General features: G+C 41.1%; 1 protein-coding gene across 1 annotated transcript in view; it reads left to right on the forward strand.

Moving 5' to 3' along the window:
• Positions 1 to 20,207, forward strand: part of LOC109973063 (neuronal cell adhesion molecule-like) — a 72,163-nt gene that overhangs the window by 34,894 nt on the left and 17,062 nt on the right. Inside the window, exons 3-16 of the mRNA XM_020622379.1 lie at positions 13,017 to 13,192; positions 14,076 to 14,087; positions 14,597 to 14,702; positions 15,017 to 15,204; positions 15,572 to 15,694; positions 15,999 to 16,169; positions 16,679 to 16,735; positions 17,624 to 17,735; positions 17,855 to 18,039; positions 18,218 to 18,352; positions 18,823 to 18,966; positions 19,072 to 19,183; positions 19,284 to 19,450; positions 20,134 to 20,202. Coding sequence (XP_020478035.1) covers positions 13,108 to 13,192; positions 14,076 to 14,087; positions 14,597 to 14,702; positions 15,017 to 15,204; positions 15,572 to 15,694; positions 15,999 to 16,169; positions 16,679 to 16,735; positions 17,624 to 17,735; positions 17,855 to 18,039; positions 18,218 to 18,352; positions 18,823 to 18,966; positions 19,072 to 19,183; positions 19,284 to 19,450; positions 20,134 to 20,202 — 1,666 coding nt within the window. The 5' untranslated portion in view covers positions 13,017 to 13,107. The remainder of the gene's footprint in view (positions 1 to 13,016; positions 13,193 to 14,075; positions 14,088 to 14,596; positions 14,703 to 15,016; positions 15,205 to 15,571; positions 15,695 to 15,998; positions 16,170 to 16,678; positions 16,736 to 17,623; positions 17,736 to 17,854; positions 18,040 to 18,217; positions 18,353 to 18,822; positions 18,967 to 19,071; positions 19,184 to 19,283; positions 19,451 to 20,133; positions 20,203 to 20,207) is intronic.

A 20,207-nucleotide genomic window follows, 5' to 3' on the forward strand; every position in this document is an offset into this window, starting at 1 on the left:
CCTTGCTGAGAGAGTGGTTGCACCAGGTCAGGTGGCACACACATGGTTTTCACAACAAGTAACATTAAAGCATGTGTTGTGGTGAATTTTGGTGAATTATGTTACGCTATATTCTGTATGATTTTGTTGTCACTGATTTAGTCTACAGTATTGTTCAAAATAATAGCAGTACAATGTGACTAACCAGAATAATCCAGGTTTTTAGTATATTTTTTATTGCTACATGGCAAACAAGTTACCAGTAGGTGCAGTAGATTCTCAGAAAGCAAACAAGACCCAGCATTCATGATATGCACGCTCTTAAGGCTGTGCAATTGGGCAATTAGTTGAAAGGGGTGTGTTCAAAAAAATAGCAGTGTCTGCCGTTGACTGTACAAACACAAAACTATTTTGTACAAACGTTTTTGTTTCTAGGATTTAGCAATCCTGTGAATCACTAAACTAATATTTAGTTGTATGACCACAGTTTTTTATAACTGCTTCACATCTGTGTGGCATGGAGTCAACCAACTTGTGGCACCTTTCAGCTGTTATTACACTCCATGATTCTTTAACAACATTCCACAATTCATTTACATTTCTTGGTTTTGCTTCAGAAACAGCATTTTTGATATCACCCCACAAGTCCTCGATTGGATTAAGGTCCGGGGATTGGGCTGGCCACTCCATAACATTAATTTTGTTGGTTTGGAACCAAGACTTTGCTCATTTACTAGTGTGTTTGGGGTCATTGTCTTGTTGAAACAACCATTTCAAGGGCATGTCCTCTTCAGCATAAGGCAACATGACCTCTTCAAGTATTTTGACATATGCAAACTGATCCATGATCCCTGGTATGCGATAAATAGGCCCAACACCATAGTAGGAGAAACATGCCCATATCATGATGCTTGCACCACCATGCTTCACTGTCTTCACTGTGTACTGTGGCTTGAATTCAGAGTTTGAGGGTTGTCTCACAAACTGTCTGTGGCCCTTGGACCCAAAAAGAACAATTTTACTCTCATCAGTCCACAAAATGTTCCTCCATTTCTCTTTAGGCCAGTTGATGTGTTCTTTGGCAAATTGTAACCTCTTCTGCACGTGCCTTTTTTTTAACAGAGGGACTTTGCGGGGGATTCTTGAAAATAGATTAGCTTCACACAGACGTCTTCTAACTGTCACAGTACTTACAGGTAACTCCAGACTGTCTTTGATCATCCTGGAGCTGATCATTGGCTGGGCCTTTGCCATTCTGGTTATTCTTCGATCCATTTTGATGGTTGTCTTCCGTTTTCTTCCACGTCTCTCTGGTTTTGCTCTCCATTTTAAGGCATTGGAGATCATTTTAGCTGAACAGCCTATAATTTTTTGCACCTCTTTATAGGTTTTCCCCTCTCCAATCAACTTTTTAATCAAAGTACGCTGTTCTTCTGAACAATGTCTTGAACGACCCATTTTCCTCAGGCTTTCAAATGCATGTTCAACAAGTGCTGGCTTCATCCTTAAATAGGGGCCACCTGATTCACACCTGTTATTTCACAAAATTGATGACCTCACTGATTGAATGCCACACTGCTATTTTTTTGAACACACCCCTTTCAACTAATTGCCCAATTGCACAGCCTTAAGAGCGTGCATATCATGAATGCTGGGTCTTGTTTGCTTTCTGAGAATCTACTGCACCTACTGGTAACTTGTTTGCCATGTAGCAATAAAAAATATACTAAAAACCTGGATTATTCTGGTTAGTCACATTGTACTGCTATTATTTTGAACAATACCGTATGTTCACACCAAGCCTGGCAAAATGCAACTCCCTGCTGTTTTCGTGCAAAGGGGCTGTGTTGGCTGGGGGGTGAAAGGTTGTAGAGGAAGTGTTATAGGTGTGTACAATACAGCCATGTTGTGATGAGTTGACATGAGTGGCTTCATTCATGTTTCCAGCCCACAAGTTTCCATTGTGTTTTGGTTAGCCAGGCTGCTACTGTAGCCTACTCTACCTTAGCCTACTCTACCTTAGCACCAATTTCTACCACCAGTGTGTCAGCATCCGGTACATTGGGTTTTGACTAGATACTTCCAAAACTAGTCATTCCCACCAGCCCCAGATGTACTGCACAGTGTTTGCTGCTAATTAGCAAATGCTAGAATGCATTAAAACATTGTCACTGTGAGTGGCTAGCATGACTGTAGGCTTGTAGTCCCTCTTAATTAGTGTGCCTCCGCCATACCTCAACAAAGGACCTTTGTTGGAGGAAATAAGGAAATTTGGCACTAAAATGGCTATAACTCAGGAAGATACCCACTGGAACGCTGCTGGTGCTGAAGCTTTATATCAGATTAGACTGTAATTGAAAACTCATTTTGGCACATAATGAGAAGTGTGGATTTTGTCTCATAGATCACATCAAGAGGGAATCTCTTTGTGGCAAAATTTAGAATTAGGATTTACATGCGAGTGCTATATTAACATTGATTTGTAAATCTTTGATCTACAGTTAAATTTGTGCTCCTTGCAATTACTGAGTTATTTGTGGCAAAAATTAATTTGCCAATTAGTACCAATTTCTACTACAAGCGTGTCAGCATTGATAGATGAAAACACAGCTTAACATCCAGTACCCTAACTACCAAAAACCCATGATGTGTCATTATGGTGCGTTAACTGTGAATAGCAGTGAGTGCTCATGCTAACAAGGTAAACTAAAGAGTCTTCTTCCCATGGGCGTACATGTTCTGACCCATCCTCCGTATATGATTGGTCAGTGCAGCACCTTTGCTGGATGATGTCATCATTCAGTGCAGTAAAAGTTGAACCAGATCTAACTCTTTCACCACACGGGGGCTGCGTTGTTTTGGTGAAGCCCCCTGCAATGTTGGTGCCTGCTGCGGTGAACGCAATCCCCCATAGAAATGAATTTGGAGAGCTCTGTTCTTTACACTTTTGAAACACGGGCTTAGTCTTTAAGAGTCCGGTTATGGGCCTTCAGAGATGTATTAAGCATGGCTAGTCTTTTGTCTTTTGATGAGTTAATGGAAAAATACAACTTGTCTAGGCAAGACTTTTTTTTAGTTTTTATAGCTTCAAAGCTGTGTAATAGAAAGTAAAGAAAATGCTTTTTGATGCACCTGAGAAGGCTTCTGTGAAGTTATTTCTTATGGTCCTTAAATCTATCTTGGGTTTAGATACACCTGGAATAAAGTATATGTGGGAGAGAATTATCTGAGTAAGTGAGGTGGAGTGGGAAGATAGTTTAAGGAACAGCTTGTATATCATTATGTTACCAAACTAAACCCCTTTAGGTGCACATCTCCTAGCTGCCGTCATGCATACAAGATTTCCATCTCTCCCTGTTTTCTTACATGTCAAACAGAAAAAGGCCTCTATACATATTGCTTTTGAACTGTGACAAACCTACACAGTTAAAATAATTTGGGTGATCAGTAACATTTTACAAGTGAAGGTGGATCTTGATCCCCTGTCCTTAGTTTTTGGGCTTCCAAAGTTTCTTCATTAATTTTGCAGCCAGTTTCTTGCTGTGGACCACTGATAAAGTGCCAACTGTGTAAGAGTAGCACAGGGTACTAATGGAAATGTTGCCTCTTGAATATTTAATTTGTTTTCTGAACTCTAGAGCAGACCATTTTTATAAGGTTTGGGAAGCTTATATTGTGTATGTAGATCCAGGCCTATCAGCTAGATTATCTTTAGGTTTTGTTAGGTGCCATTTATTGTATCTACCCTTGTTAGTTGTATTGTTTTCCTTTTTAAATCTCTAACTTGTCTGTTTTCCTGCAATGAGCCAGGTGTTATGGTGGTGATTATGTATCTTTTACTTAATTCTGTTTCTAGGACTTGTTTTGTTTGGGAGTATGGTTTAAAAAGCTGAAAAATGTTGTATTGTTAATTGATGCCAGCTCAGGTTTAATGATAAAGGCATGATTTGATTTTCTCACACTGTGAAAGGCCTATTGTTCATGTCCTCTGTGTCTGAAATTGGATGGTGAGTCCTTTTGGAGAGCAGCAGTGGGGAAATGATTTGTATTCACCTGCCGTATGCGAATAGAGCTGAGGAGGGGCTGAGAGAGAAAGAGAGAGGGGGAGAAGGCAACTACATAGTGCTTCCTTTATGTGATAATGGATTGCTCTGACACTCACACACATTGTGGTGTAGTGTGTCTATCAGTCAATACTCAGTAACTTGTGAGATGAATGGCAAATTTTAAATAGATGCCACTAAGCAACTGTCTTGTAGTGACACGTTGGGTAATAATTTTATGTGTTATGTGTCTCTTTAATGTCAAACACATACAACATATTTGTCTTGCTATTGTCCACTCCTGTAAAAAAAAAATCCCTTTTCACATTTTCTTTCTTTTTTATGTAACTCCACTCTCTTTTATTGGCCCGGCTGGGCAAATGGATTCTTCTGTCAGCTTCACAAAAGAGACAAAGTGGAACCAGGGACAGGCAGTAATGAGCAACTCCTCTTACAGTGTTACATATAGACCAGTCGCGGTGTGGCGAAGCCTTCTGAAGACAATGGAAGGTTTTGAGAGTTCTGGAGCCCTCTGAAGCCCCTCTTTGATTGAATTTCCTGGCAGTGGATTCCAGTGTTGGGTTTGATTGTTGAGTGGGAACTGTGGCTTTAGGGAGGAGACAAGGACCCTCCTCTGCGCTGACCTTTTACAGACACAGGTGGGGTGGATTGGAAGGGGCTGAGGAAGACAAGGAGGTGGAGGGGAGTGGCAGGAGAGGCCTATTATGGTGTTCTGTGAATGAAGAGGTGGTGCTCAATAACACTAGACCTCACTGCCTCCGTCCACCTGCCAGGGATTTTCTCACCACTACTTTCTCACTGCAAATTGTATGTTCTGGTAGCACACAGTGATTGCTGAGTGTTACAGCGCACAGTTAGTGTTAACACCTTGTTATTTGATGTCTTGGGGGGATTTTGCTCAACACATACCACAATTTGCCCTTTTTCAGCCATGCTAGGACCATCGCTTTAGGGATAGCAGTGTCCATTTTTTGGTTAGCCAGTCCACCTCACTGGTCCAGACTCAAATAACTAAACAAAAAACTATTTGATGGATGTTCATGGTTCCCAGTGGTCCCCCAGCTTTGCCTGTTGTGTAATCATGAGAGTGGCATTTGTAGTTTTCAGTGAAGTATCTCCAAAGCTGTTGGATTGAATGCTACTGCGTGTAGTTTGTGATATTCATGGTCCCTAAAGGTGGATTTGGTGATCCTCTAACTTTTCATGTGGCATCAGGTCAAAATTCCAATTTGGTTTATGACGAAATACAACTGATGGAAGTCCTGCATCTTATGTTGTACTTTGTGTTGCTAGTTAGTTAATGCTATTATGTTAACATACTAAACGAAGAGAGCAAACATAGTCATTGGATCTGCCAAACATCAGCATGTTAGCATGACTGCTTGGCTTGTGCTAGCATATTAAATTACAGTTTACATTCTATATATTATACATTTAATCTATTGTCTCTTACAGGTACATTTTTAAAGACACTGCATGATTTAAAGGTCATTTTGTTGTATATTTTTTTCTTGAAGTGCCGCTTTTTCACACTGTGGATGAATTCTGGAGTTGGATTATGAGTACCGGCGTGGCCACAGGACAGTTCTGAAGACTAAATGTTAGTGCCTCTGTCCACCTGTTACTTTCTCACTGGCAAAATACATCCTCTGGTAACACATGGTGGTAACATTGTTTCACTGCACAGTAAGTGTTCATGCTTTGTTTTCTGATGTTGTCAGCAGATTCTGTTGGACTGAATGGCACCACACAAAGTGCTGACAGCTCTAAATGACCCATCGCTCCTTGCCTGTCTCTACTGTATCAGCACAATTCAGGGTCCACCAGAAGAGTGTTTATTATACAGTAGCGCTTTTCTAGAAAGGCCTTGTTGTGTTAACTGTTGACTCAGAGCACACTGTTTATCTGTGTTACCATGGCAGACATGGCCCACAGGAATTAATTTGGTATAAAGCATAATCACCGCCAGTTTTTGTGTCTGTGATGAATATGTCCTATACTGCCTGTTTGACACAAACTCTTTTTGTCGCACCCCTAAGCTTAAAGTAAACTCCACATATTGGCCCCATCTTGAGAGATCCTTCACATGTGAAATAAGCCATCCGATGTGGACATGATGGCAAACTGAGATTCTAATCATACCTCTTTTGTTGAGCTCAGGGGAGGTTGAGACATTTTTCAGGGCCAAGCAGATGTTAGGTGTACATTTTCTCTCTAAGTTTACTTAGAGATAACAAATGGGTCTATGCCCCATTGTCCCTTTTTCTCCCATATGTCTGTATTTGATGAGTGCATTGACATCTTTTTGTCGGCATGGAGATCTGAGAGCACGGGGAGATTGCCATGGATACAGAATGCCCTTTAGGAGTGCATATTTGAGTGGCTCTGCTCTGCTGAGGAGTGTATTGAGGCTCCCTATATTTAGCGGTAGAATATTTTCCTACATTTGCTGCTCTATAAGACTTGGGGATTATATTGTATAACAGTATTTCTTTGCTGATTTCATGTATGCATGGCTGTTTCTCTCTGCCATTTCAAAGGATTTGCCTGTCTTCCGGCAGCAGATTGGTTTTATGTTGATTGCTTTCTCAGAGGAGTTGTTTCTCTAACTAAAGTGCATTTTATGATATTATATGCTGAGGATTTTGAGAGGCCTTTTAGCTATTTACTCTGCTCAACAACTGAATGGCCTCACCCATAGCACAATGATGTGGCATTGCAAGTGCACTCAAGCTCCATCCTCAACATCTGAAGTCCTATACTGACCCATGGACTCTGTAACACACACAAACTATATACAAACCGATGTCAGTATTAATTGACATGTGCATGAGCCAGGCTGCTTGGGGATATTGAAACATCCACGTTAAGAAGTAATTACAGTGTGTTAAGTTCAGATCCACTGTTGCTCATTCATCCTTGTGCTGTTTCCCCTCCTGATCTCCTTTTAATGAATGCTTTGTTAAAAGTGTCTCCACTCACCTTATTCTTTGGTAATGAGCTACTGTACAAGTCAGGTGTCAGACAAGTTTACAAATGCACTCTGAGGAATTTTTCCAACCTTGCTGCCAATTCTACTTTATTAACTGATGATTTATTGCTTTTACTAAATTGTAAGGCAGTGGAATGATTCAAAGACCTCCAATTTTCAGCCTGCAGCTATTCTAAGGAGAGAGAGCGAGATAAAGGACCAATACCCATCCAGCATGAGAAGCTTTTCCGATATTGCTGGTATAATGTGAGGATGTGACTCATTGACAGTAATTTATACTGTATTTAAATGTGGTCTGCAAAGATAAGATGAAAGCAGAATGCCTATCAGTTCCATTCAGGATGAACAGGCAGGGATTTCCTGTTTAACACCTCCGTCCCATCTAGTGGTACTGCTTCTGTCTGCATGCTAAAGAGGAGGCCCCTCTCAGAAGTGCCGGCGCCAGTAGTCATTAGCATTTGGGCAGAGGGGACAGAGAATGATTCCCGGAGTGTTTTTGGCGTGTAAGGGGAGGAAGCTTAGTGAATGCCAATGTGAGATGCTCTGTGAAAGGAGGAGGTCCAGACAAATTGCCGGACACGTTGAATTAGTAGCACATGCCTATTAGCGTTGATTGTTGCAGCAGATTGATAGCTAGGGAGAGAAGTATTGGAAGCAGTACAACAATACAAGAAATTTCATATCGCACTTCCCTAAAGTGACTTCCTGGACAGATTTCTAAAAGAATGAGTAAAACTTATCCAGAGACCAAAATATGAATATTTCCTAGTACAGGTCAAATAAAAAACTCTAGAGCCTACATTTCCCACAATGCAGCCTTCCTTGCATTATAAATGAAAGTGCTTTCAAAACTCCACAGTACCATTATGTAACACACACACACACACACACACACACACACACACACACACACACTTCTGCTAAATAATTTGTAGTGAAGCCCAAAGCTCAGGTTGATGATCCTGATGTGTAAAATCACTGGACTGTCAGAAATGGTGCGCGATGCAGCCGAAAAGTGTTGGGTGAACTCAATTAAATAGCCAGATGAGGAAGTGTAAAACAAAACAGTCTCTTTATTAAGAGAACTAACGTTGAACCAAAAAACAACAACAACAAAAAAAAAAAAACACACCATACAAGACGTTGAAAAATACAAAACTCACATGTCCTTATTAGCAGTCCGAGGTCAGAGCCAGCAAACACATACAACAGAGGTGATCCAAAATACGTTGTCCAAAGATAAGTCCGTTAAGCCGATACACCTAGAAGCAGTCTGAGTTTTGAGGGCAAGGCAGAACAGAATAATTCAAAGAAACAGTCCTGGGTCAGAAACACAAATATCGAAAATAGTGCTGGAAAGTCAGAGCTGGGGTCTAGAACAATCTGGCAGGGATTAATGGGTGAAGGCTGCTTATAACGTGGTGCAAACTAATCAGGAGCAGGTGAATCTAATGTGAGTGATTAAGAACATAAAAAGACCGAAACTAAGGTGAAACAAAAACAGTAAGTAACATCAAAATAAAAGCCGGACAGGAAGCAGCGGAACCGAATCATGACAGACTGTCCCTTTAATACCTCTTATATGGGGGTGTATTGTTAGCAAATACATGCAGACAAAAATTCTGACTTGTAAATTATGTGGATCCAAGTTACAAAAACTGTAACTTTGACTTCCAGTATTCATCCAACATGACAGGAAAAAATGAGGATACAAACATATTTACCGTGGAGGAGATAAAAGGGCAATGGCATGTTTCTGAGCTGTGGGGTCTCCCCAAACAACAGCCCCCCAATTCACATGTTAACCACTAATTATTTGCATAGGTCCCCAATTATAAAAGCTAATGAGAATATTATGCTGAAGCCAGCCCACATAATTTTTATTGTTACCCGGTAGCTGAAGATAAAAGGCCTGTGAGTGAACATTCAGCTCATACATCATGGCTAGACTTAACATCTCCGATAATACTTGTCCACTACAGCTGTAAATCCAAGTAAGTCATATGATTGCTACATTTCAATCTTTAGTAAAGGACTGTCTCTTTGTCTTATACAGCAAAGCCTTTGAAGTGACCTCCCACTCCCCCATAGATGTTTAATGGCATAGAGAAATGGGCATGTGGCCCTGGGCATGAATAGTACACAGTGACATTCTGAGGAGCAGCCAGTAGCCTCGGAAAAATAAACTCTTCCAACCGTATCCGTTTTCTCATCACCACCTTCCTGAGTGCGGAGCCATTCTCATCATTATACCCCCACATTCAGCCGTCTGCAGGGGATCCCTGCTGTACCATTAAGGCCATACCGAGGCTCACAAACCCCTGATTGCATGGGCCATCAATAGCGCTCATTATGGGAGTTAATTAGGGTGCTTGGCATGAGAGAAGGGAGTGTCTTTCATCATAGATGTTGAAATTGTACATTACTGATGCAACAGCAGTGACTCTGTCACTGTTGCAGAATTGCATCACTATTGGCAAAGACACTGGCAATATCTTTGCTAGTAGTTAGCATAAAGCATATGGTGTAGTAGTGTCTTATCTGTTACAGTAAGTGAAATTCATTTGGGCTTGTTTCACTGCTGGCTGCTGTTCATTTACATTGTGGTGTGCTACTGTCCTCTGGTCCTGGCCCTGTCAGCTCCATCTGTGTGCTCAGACAAGTCCTGACCCTCTTGTTTTATGGCCAGTGTGAATGTGTGACTGTGTCTTTGCCTGTATGTGTGTATACGTCTACATGTGCATAAAACCAATTACTTTGGGGATGGTGAAATAGCTGGTCATGGTAAAATAACCATGGGGTAATTGAAGAGGCTGGCTGAATGAGGGGCCAGACAGTTCAACGCAGCTTTTACACAAGAGCTGAGTGTTTGGACAAAATGAACAGAGAAAGAAGTCTCGAGTGAAAGTGGCTGTAGATAGTAATTAACATTACAGCCTTTCATTTTACTGAAATTGATTTTTACTGTAGAAACACAACTAGTACTTTACATCACAGCTAAATATTTTGCAAACCAAGCTACAAAAATGTTCGAAAAGAACTTAAAATTAATGCTAATGTTGTTTCTCCTGAAATGATGTCCAATTTTTACAGATTGTTTCCACTGCCAAAAAGAGGCCAAAAAAAAAATAAATCTGCTAATTCAGGTTTAATGAGCGGAACTTGCCAAATCACTGGTATTGTCCTTTAAGTACACTGTAAGTTGTCATCATTAGGCAGTGTCTTCAGTAACTCGTCTATTCACTTCTCTAAGCGAGACAGTTGCTCAGTTTTTCATCCTCTTGAGCACATCTGTTCTGAAAAATACCTAAAGATCTGCTCTGGAAGTGTCCTTAACAATCTGTCGCCTTTCTGTCTAAGAGACCATTTCCTGTTCGATGTTATCAGCCATTCTGACAGCTGTTGGCACAGCACTCCAAACAGTGCTGTGGTTTTATCTCTGCCTCAGCGGCCTGCGCTCAAGTGAGCTTTATTGACTTTGGCTTTTCCAGTTCCATCAGCACAAAATGCATAGGTAGGCTCAGCTATAGCGATAGATATTTTCTGATTATGTGTCTCTTTGAAGAATTGTATATTCAAATGTGAAAGGGGTTCTGAACTGTGGTTCAGAGACCAAATACACTCATTATATAAGCTTTTAACTCACGCTTCATTGGTAAGGTTTTAGTAACATGAATACTCCACTGCTTAATTTGAACAGGGTCATTTTTTTCATAATATTAGTTTCAGGCCCTAGTGTTTGGTTTGTCATCTTAAAAGCCACACTTGAGTTTCCACTGTCACCTCGCTGTGAGAGGAGCATGAGGTGCTGGCCCCGTATCACTGCAGCTCACAGGTATAATTATAGCAAAGAAATGAGTATATATACAGTACAAACATGCACACAAGGACACACATGCTGACCAGCCAGAGCTGAGCTCACACACCTCATTAAACAGGGAAATGAATCCTGGATGAAGCCCTGGCTCCTTTCCAGACAAGAATCACCAGGCTTTCAGGGATTCACCATAAAATGTATAATTAACATTCTCTTGCTGTTAGAGGCTGTCCCTCACTTTCACTTCATCTGTGACTGTGTATTGCCAAGTTCAGGTTTTATTTTTTATCCAGTTATTGTGCTCTTGGCATGAATAACGTTTTACATTAAGAAAATTGGATTGGCGCTGAGAAATTACTGCAATACAATACCTTACTAATCATCATGAATGGATTTTGCATACATGGCATTTGATCATAAATTTCTAGCTAGTTCAAAATAAGTATTGAAGACTCAGGCAGGTGCAAGTTTTCTGCTCAGTATGGCTTCAGCACCCCTGACTATATCCTTCAAATGAGCTTCGTAAAATTGCCCCCCAGATCTTTTTTCTGTCAGATCCCAAGCTGGAGCTGCCTGGTGCTATACACAGCATGTGATTGGCTGCTCTCAGCTAATATTACAAGCCTTCTCTTGAGAGGTGTAGTGACAGCTGGGGGCACTAAAGGTTTGCGATGGTCTCTTCCCATGCTATCAGACACCAGCTCTGGGGCCGGTACTGAATCATGACCTGAGGGCCGCACCAACAAATACTAATATAATCAGTTCCCCATGGAGGACCAGGCCAGGGTCTGGTTTTCCCACCTCTGATCCTAGACACAGCATTCATTCATCACCTCATCTGCAGCCCTGACCAGCTCCACACCTCAAGGCAGGAGAGCACTGGGCATAGCTCCATCCTTTGATTCTTTCAAATGATAACCAGCATTTATATCAGAAATGGGATGTTGTGCTTTTGTCTGCCTGAGCTCTAAATTAAGTGGTGACATGTTAATAATGTGCCAGTGGATGCCTCGGGTAAGACGGACAGGAGAGCAGGATAAAAACAGGTCAGAAAATGGCTCTGTTTCCTCATTCCTTTTATCTATCATTTGCAAGCTGAGCTCTGATTCATACAAAAATAATGAATTATACTGATAAATTTGCCATGAGAGTGCTGAATTATTCAGATGAAACAGAGTCAAACTGAGCAAAGAAATTCTGACTACATTATGTTACTCTCTAAAGCTTGGGTCACAGTCTGGTTTTGATAACTGACAGTGATAATTTCAACCTTCTTGTTTCACTGTCATGGCTTTTTAGTTTTGTCAAAAAAATTGCTTCTGGGTGGATGATGGTGTGATACGACGACAGGAGAAACATTTCTACCCTGGGATGTTGAATGCATACTGTTTTTGACTCCTATTTATTCACAGTGCATCCGCCATGCAACAGTAATGTTATGATGATGGCATAATTACAGGACATTCTCACTTAATTAACAGTTAGTCAATGGCCAATTAGTCTTTGAACATTTTGCAAACAACCTGCAAACAGATCACCCCGCTTGAACCTGAACACCCTGTTGAACTTGAACTTAACCATGTGCCCCCATTAAGTGGTGTCTACTGAGATGTCCAGTGTAAGCTGTCCAGTCACGCTTGCTATTTCTCACTACAGCAATCTCATGAAAGCATGATGGTTCAGTGTCTCAGATCTGATTTTAATGCTGATCAGTTTGCTCCTGAATCAGTCAGTCAAATAGATAAAGATGGGCATGAAATGGAAAGCAAAGTGAGTGTCCCCTTGTCTTGTCATCTGAAGGCTGTTGTGATCAATATGGCAGAGAAGCCTAATGGCATCATGGCCATGGCAGTGATTAGCCGAGCAAAATGATCCCATGTGGCCGCATCTGTCCCTACTGGAGTGCACTAGATCACAAAGATAGCTTCCAGCAAACTCCTCTGCATAGCAATGAACATCGATCTGTGGCCAAAGCTAGATGTGTCTGTCCCACTCTCTCTCTCTCTCTCACAGCTGATGAGCACAGACTAGAACAAACTCCTTATTATGATTCATAGCCTCAGATACTGAATGTGCTTTTCGGCCCAGTAATCTCTGCTCTGACTCTCTCCTCTTATCTCTGACATTTTCCTTCTCTCTATTTCTTTTCTGTCTCTTTCTGTAGTTGTGAGTGTGCACGTGTCCTCAGACAGCGCGACAGAGCAGAGAGACGGGGTGTCGCTGTATTCAGGGGCAGACCTTCGCAACACACATCAATGATGGAGAGGAGGAGGATGGACGCAGCCCTGCTGGTAGTGCTCTTAGTGCACCTCACCACTGCGCTGGAGGTCCCACTAGACCGTAAGGCAGCAGCTCACACACCACGGAACACAATCAAAGACTGCTGTTAGGTGTTGATCTTAAGCTAGAACAATTAAATATTCTGTTACTAAACTGGCAGAAAATTGTCAGCTGTGTCATTTATTAAACAGAAATGTCATTTGCTGGTTGCAGTATCTCAAATGTGCAGATTTGCTGTTTTTCTTTACGTGACAAATTCAATATGTTTTGTTTTTAGGCTGTCGCTTAGATAGTTGGGCATATGTCACTATTTTCTTACATTTTATTGAAAGAGCAGTTAAAGCTGTAGCTGGAAAATTTGGGAAATGTGCTTATTTGTCTCGATTAACTGATTAATCGTTCTCAGAAAATAGTGAAAAGTGTCCATCTGAAATAAAGTATTCAAATTCAGTTTACTATCATGTGTAAAAAATAAAGGCAACAAATCATCACATGTCAGAAGCTGTATCTAATGAAGGTTTGGAAGTTTTGTTTGAAAAATAATAAATAATTGCAAATAGTTTCATGTTAATTCTCTGCTGACCCACTAATTGTTTCAGCTCTACATCTATTCTATCTATGTACAGTAGGCCTGTAACTAGTTATCATGTTGGTTGCATTCGTTTCATAAAGCAAACAAACAGTGCTGTAACTGATGAGGAAAAGAGAAGAATTTGCCAGACTGACGTTTTCTGTGGTGCTGCTGTAAACCCTCCACATATTGTTTGGTTGGGGCTGTTGACCACTGGAGGCTGGCGTTCCTCATCTGTTAACTGGCCTTTTCCGAGCCTCATTCTGAAACATAAATAATGCAGGAAAAAACATTCCCACCTCTAATGTCTGGTTCTCTTTACTGTCACAATTTTTCTTTGTTGTTTGCTGATTCTTGGGGAAAACACTGAAGTTTTGGAAGGATGTAAGTTTCAAATGAGTGTGAATGTGCTGCAGATGGTTGTGCTACCAGTTTTTATTTTATTTTATTTTATTTAAGTATTTATTTTTTGTGCATTAATTTGGGTTGGACTTTAGTATTTTGCATGCATTGATCTCTTTGTTTGTCATTGTTGTTCTGTGTGTTTCTGCAGTGGTCGAGCATTTTCCTTAGAGTAATACTGCAAACAGCATGAGTCCTTATATCATTTGTTTTGTCACAGGCCATTAGTTATCTGCCCAGCACTGAGGAGAATACATTAAGCCTCAGACCATTACAATAAAGTGCAATGTACCTGATGTTCTGCATGCCATTTTTGCTATGAGAGCTTTCTGTGTCTGTCAGCAAACAGCCATCTGGTTTGATCCACTGTGTTAAGACTGCATGCTATTGATAATGGCCACTGTTTGTGTAGTCAGTACAGCAACAGAAAAAGGCTTAGTTATGCAGTAAAGGTCATGATTAAATATCACCCTCTTTCTGATCACCTTTAGTGCCACAGCCACCGACTATAACTCACCAGTCCCCCAAAGATTACTTCATCGACCCACGAGAGAACATTATAATCCATTGTGAGGCGAAGGGGAAGCCTCATCCCAGGTAGGACTCTACTGAATAAACAGCATTCATGATGTATATTCCAGCTGCAAACTCAACCACTATCTGTAAAACTTCAAGTTAAAAGTCTCAGTCTCCAGAAATTGAGTCTAAAGTATGAAGGGAAACATTCTGGTTTATTCAACCTTCAAAGATGGTGTTTCTATTCCAAGCTTTTGAATCATTTGCTTCAAATTATGCCACCCTCCTTCCTCTATTTATCTTTGTGTAGCACTTGATTAATTTCCAGGCACCGGCTCTGCTTGCACTTAGCCATTCTAACTTCTTCATCTATGAGTCACCTCGTTTTTGCTCAGTTTCTCCTGGACAAGAAATGGGACCCACTTTGACATCGACCAAGACCCCAGCGTCAGCATGAGTCCACACTCTGGGACGCTGGACATCAGCAGAGAGAAGGCTGAACATTACGAGGGGGTGTACCAGTGCACAGCACGAAACAAACACGGAACCGCTGTTTCCAACAACATAGTGGTGCGACAGTCCAGTAAGTGGATTGTAGTCCATTATAATACTCTTCTCATTTTCATTTACACCTCATACCATATAAAAAAAATCAAATCCTTTCTTTTCTTTTTCTAACAATTAAGTTACATTTTTCATGTTAATAGCACTGCTGACAGGTAAAGGATGCATGTAGAAAGCAGCATGTTTTAGTTCACGCAGTGGAATAGTGGATGGAGCCGACTATCCCTTTGTGTTTTTCCTCTAGCACACTGTCATTCAGTTAGGCATCATCACTGTCATCTTGCCTTGTCACATCTGTCATCATGTCAGTGATAGCCCATTAGGAATTTGTCACTTTATGAGGCTTCTCATCCACTCATATGCCTATCCTTCTCCAACCAATCCAGGATCCCCCTTGTGGTCAAAGGAGAATATCAAACCAATCGTTGTCCAGGAAGGCGTGTCCTTGGTGCTGCCATGTCGACCCCCTGCTGGCCTGCCTCCTCCCATCATCTTCTGGATGGACAGCAGTGAGCACTTCAGTCACAGGGGATAATGCTTTAGCTAGATACCTAAACACATTATAACTCAAACACCTCTGTGTTAATGTCTGCTGTCAATAAACCAGGTTTTTAAACTGTATTTTTAAACAGGTTTTTACTGTATATAACTTTGTCAACCTGATGTTTGTGTTTTAAAATTTTTGTATATGTTTTTTTCTATTGCTGCAGTCAGGTATTGCTTTCCACACTGTCCACAAGTTAAACAGCATGCATTTGACAATGGTCGTCATGAATATGAATACATTTAGTTAAGGTGTGCTGTACCTTTCAGACTTCCAGAGGCTGCCTCAGAGCAGTAGGGTGTCCCAGTCCTTGAACGGAGACCTTTACTTCTCTAATGTACTCCGAGAGGATTCAAGGAGCGACTACGTCTGCTATGCTCGCTTCCCACACACACAAACCATCCAGCAGAAACAACCCATCACAGTCAAGGTCCTCAACCGTAAGTCTGACTGAGAAGAAAACACTCAAGTGAGCTGAAGGTTTAATGAGCTGAGATGAATAGTATGTGATATTGTGTGTGTAATGTGTGTTCATGAGAGGCAGTTCATCTGCAGTATTAGGAGCAAAGCAGCATTTCCTGTCTCTGATTCCATCCTCAGAGACACTAATGGTCATCGTCCCACTGAAAAGACATATTGTCAGAGCTATTACAGCAACCTGCTCTGTCTGTCAGGTGTTTATTTCCTTACTTCTGTGAGACATTTTGTGTTCGCACTCCCCACCAACAACAAAGACCGCTCTCAATGAGGATTTGCAGCTGATGTGTTGCAGGTTGTTCCCACTTGATTCTCATGGTGGTCATTCGCCATCTTTGACATTTACATCATTTCATGTTTTCTTCTGACAGTTTTAATTTTGAACACTCATGTTAAGTTGTCAAATTGTGTGTGTTTTTCCCCCCTGATAATTTCAACTTGTGGCCTGTTTGATTTTTCTGTTGTGTTACAGTGGATGCAATCAATGACACAATGGCAGCTTTATACAATGACACTGATTTATTTAGTGGTGAGTTTTGGCACCCCCCCTACTGTTTTTCCCCCAACCTAGTGCCTCAAACTCCAGCTTTCATCCACTAACACTAACCCTTCAACCTGACAACCCCAAGGCTTTTTGCAGTCGCACTGGGTTACCTTTTTTTAGAGGTGAGAGCTGGCTCCCCCTGGCGTTCCCTCCCAACATAGCGCGCTACTCTCTACCTGCTACCCACTAACAGCTGTTACCCACTGAACCAAAAAAATCCAAGTTCCTTCTTCACTCCTGCTCTGTCTTTTCAAAACCCATTTGATACCTATTCACTTCCTCCTACAAATTAGCACTGCATGAAGACTCCAATATTGACTGAGCTGCTTGTGTAACTTACAGTGAAAGATAAAGTATAGATAAGGTTAAATCATTCTTTATGTTTGGCTTGTTGCTGTCAAACAGCCAGTTGCAGTCTTTATTTACAGACTCACTCTGTACCTGCAGCCCTGCGTAATTTTTAGCTAGTTCTTAATCTTTTTGCCACTAATAATTTTCACCTCATCTTCATTGCCTGAAAGATTTTTGGTTTGTTTTTGTGTCTTAAAAAACCCCCACATTGGCTAACCTAAAACATGCAAACAGTTTAATTTGCCACAGTATTAAATTATCATCACTGCCATCACTGTTAACGCTCACTTCTATCAGTTAATTGTAAATAGTAAACACCCACAAGCAGTGCAATAAAAACTCAACATGGCAATAAAATTTGCATCTAACCATAACATAGAGTATGAGAATCATGTCTGCAATAAAGTGGGTTAGTGCCCATGTACTGCAGACCCATTGTCAAGGGCTGGGTCTTCACTGTGTTATGGGACAATGAAGAAGAGATGGTGATAGTTTTCTCTCTGAATCTGTGTGTAACTATAGACGACCCAGCAGATGAGAGGAAGCCAACCTTCCTCACTCCATCTGGCCCCTCTAGCTCCAAGATGGTGTTGAGAGGACAGGTGCTGGAGATGGAGTGTATTGCCGAAGGACTGTAAGTGAAACAGTCTGTCATTACTTCAGTCCTGAAAGTCTCAAGCCTCAAGCCACCAGCTCAAGAGTCAACATTACTTTGTCTTTGTCTTTTCCCTTTCTCTTCTTCTTTGAAACAAGGCCCACCCCAGAAATCTCCTGGACCAAAATGAGCGGTGATTTCCCAGCCAAACGCACATCCTTCCTGCACTACCAGAAAACCCTGCGTATTGTGAACGTGTCGGAATCGGACGCAGGTGATTATCGCTGCACCGCCAGGAATCGGTTTGGCTCGGTGCACCACACTATCCATGTCTCAGTCAAAGGTGAGTCTGTGAAACACACGGTATCCCAGTCCCTTCTCTAGCAGTACAGTCAATGCTTTCTGTCACTTTGTTCTCCGTCTCCCTCTGTCTCATTACTGATGTATGCACAAATGCCAGCAAGGCAGTGTGTTCAGTGATTAATTCTCCAGCTCTCTGCGGTGCTCTGTTCTATTTCCAGCTGCTCCATATTGGATCAGTGGCACTCCTAGGAACCTTGTCCTTGCTCCAAGAGAGAACGGTGTACTGACCTGCAGGGCCAGTGGCATACCCAAACCCTCCATCAGCTGGTCTATGAATGGCATCCCCATAGCAAGTGAGTAAAATCTGTTCCTTTAGACTAAATACCACTCTGCTATGAAAATAGATCTCCCAGTCTTTGACCTTTTTCACATTCCATTCAATCACAAGTTGACATTTTTTTGTACAGATTAGACAAATGAGATATACAATACTGTGTTAAATAGTCAGCTTTAAAGGTGGACAGAGTCATACTGTCAGTTTACTTGTGTCTCCAGTCTTTATGTTTAAAGACAATTATGTGAATTAAATGAGGAAATATCTGATCAAAGGATACTTAAAACCTGACCATTCACTCACTGCCAGCTTTAGTACACTTTTTATTACTACAGACATAATGTGATTGCTACTCAAAAAGTATGTTTGAGGGACAGCTTTGCTTGTGGGGTGAGTAGATGGTAGCAATTTTTCCTACCAGTACTTAGATCCATCTCATGTTCACAGAGCCACAGTTAGATCTTCTAACCTCCTGTTATCCACAAACAGATTGGCCAGCAGAACTGAGCAGAAAGGTGGAAGATGATACCATTATATTCACCGATGTGCAGTCTGGATCCAGCGCTGTATACCAGTGCAATGTCTCCAATGACTATGGCTACCTCCTGTCCAACGCCTTTGTCAATGTCCTCTGTAAGTTCACAAAATGAGATCCACTTATATTTCAATGCTCTTTTCCATTTTCACCAATGTCTGGAAGGCAACACCACAACAATAATTGTTACTGCCACACTGTAGCGGAGCCGCCCAGAGTGCTGACACCAGCCAACCAAGTCTACCAGGTCATCAAAAATCACCAGGCCCTGATAGATTGTGCGTCCTTTGGGTCGCCCATCCCTAAAATTACATGGTGAGTTTATGAAACTTTGATAGAGGAAAGTGTATTTTATGTTTTTTTTTGTTTGTTTGTGTTTTTTTTCAAAATCTCAGTGGTTTCTGCTCTGTCTCAGGTTCAAAGACACCCGGTCCAGCACCCTGGATGGAGACCCTTACATCTTGCACAACAATGGGACTTTAGAGATTCCTGTAGCTCAAGCTCAAAATAGCGGCAAATACACCTGTGTGGCCCGAAACGACCTTGGTATCTACGAGAATCACGTCTACTTGGAAGTCAAAGGTGAGTGTTTCTACAGCGAGACCATTGTAAAGCAGTGCAGATATGTAACTAATAAAAGTGTACTTATTAAATTGTGATGTTTGTAATAAAAACTACTGCTCTGATGATTATTTTATTAATTAAAAGAAAATTAGTAAATGACAATTTGGTGATTTGGTAAAACATTTTCTGGTTATGGTATCAAGGTATGAAATAGGAATCTGGAAAACAAGTGTGTACTTTAGAGGTCAAAAACAGTAAAAGTTGGTCTTTTGGGTGAATTTTGTAACAAATGACTAGTTTGACACATCTGTTGGTGTGTGTTAAACCTTGGTCAGAGCATACTAGACAGTAGTAAGCTCTGTTTTTAAAGGACAAATTCCGTAAGTGTAAACAGTTTTCATTTAAAGCCAGTTTCACTTGTTCACCTGCCATAAAAAGTACAAAAGTCAATAAAAATAAAAACTGTGTATATAAAAAAAAAAATAAATGAATCATTTTGTAATGGCATAAGTCAGGATCTTTAACACTGTATGTGCTAAATAATTCATTAAAATAATCTTAAATCTTAAGTTTAATAATCTTTAAAAAGAAACCATATTGCAGACATATGCTAGACTATATGGTGTAGAGATTTGTTGGTGTGATTCCTCAACGTCAATCAATTTAAATTGTGCCTAACCTCTTTTGTCCCCTCCCATCAGAGCCCACCAGAATCCTGACGCATCCGAAGTATAACGTGGTCCAGAGGGGCAGGTCTGTGGTGTTTGTGTGTATG

The sequence above is a fragment of the Monopterus albus genome, unplaced genomic scaffold (assembly GCF_001952655.1).
Source record: "Monopterus albus unplaced genomic scaffold, M_albus_1.0 scaffold7.1, whole genome shotgun sequence".
Taxonomy (NCBI): domain Eukaryota; kingdom Metazoa; phylum Chordata; class Actinopteri; order Synbranchiformes; family Synbranchidae; genus Monopterus; species Monopterus albus.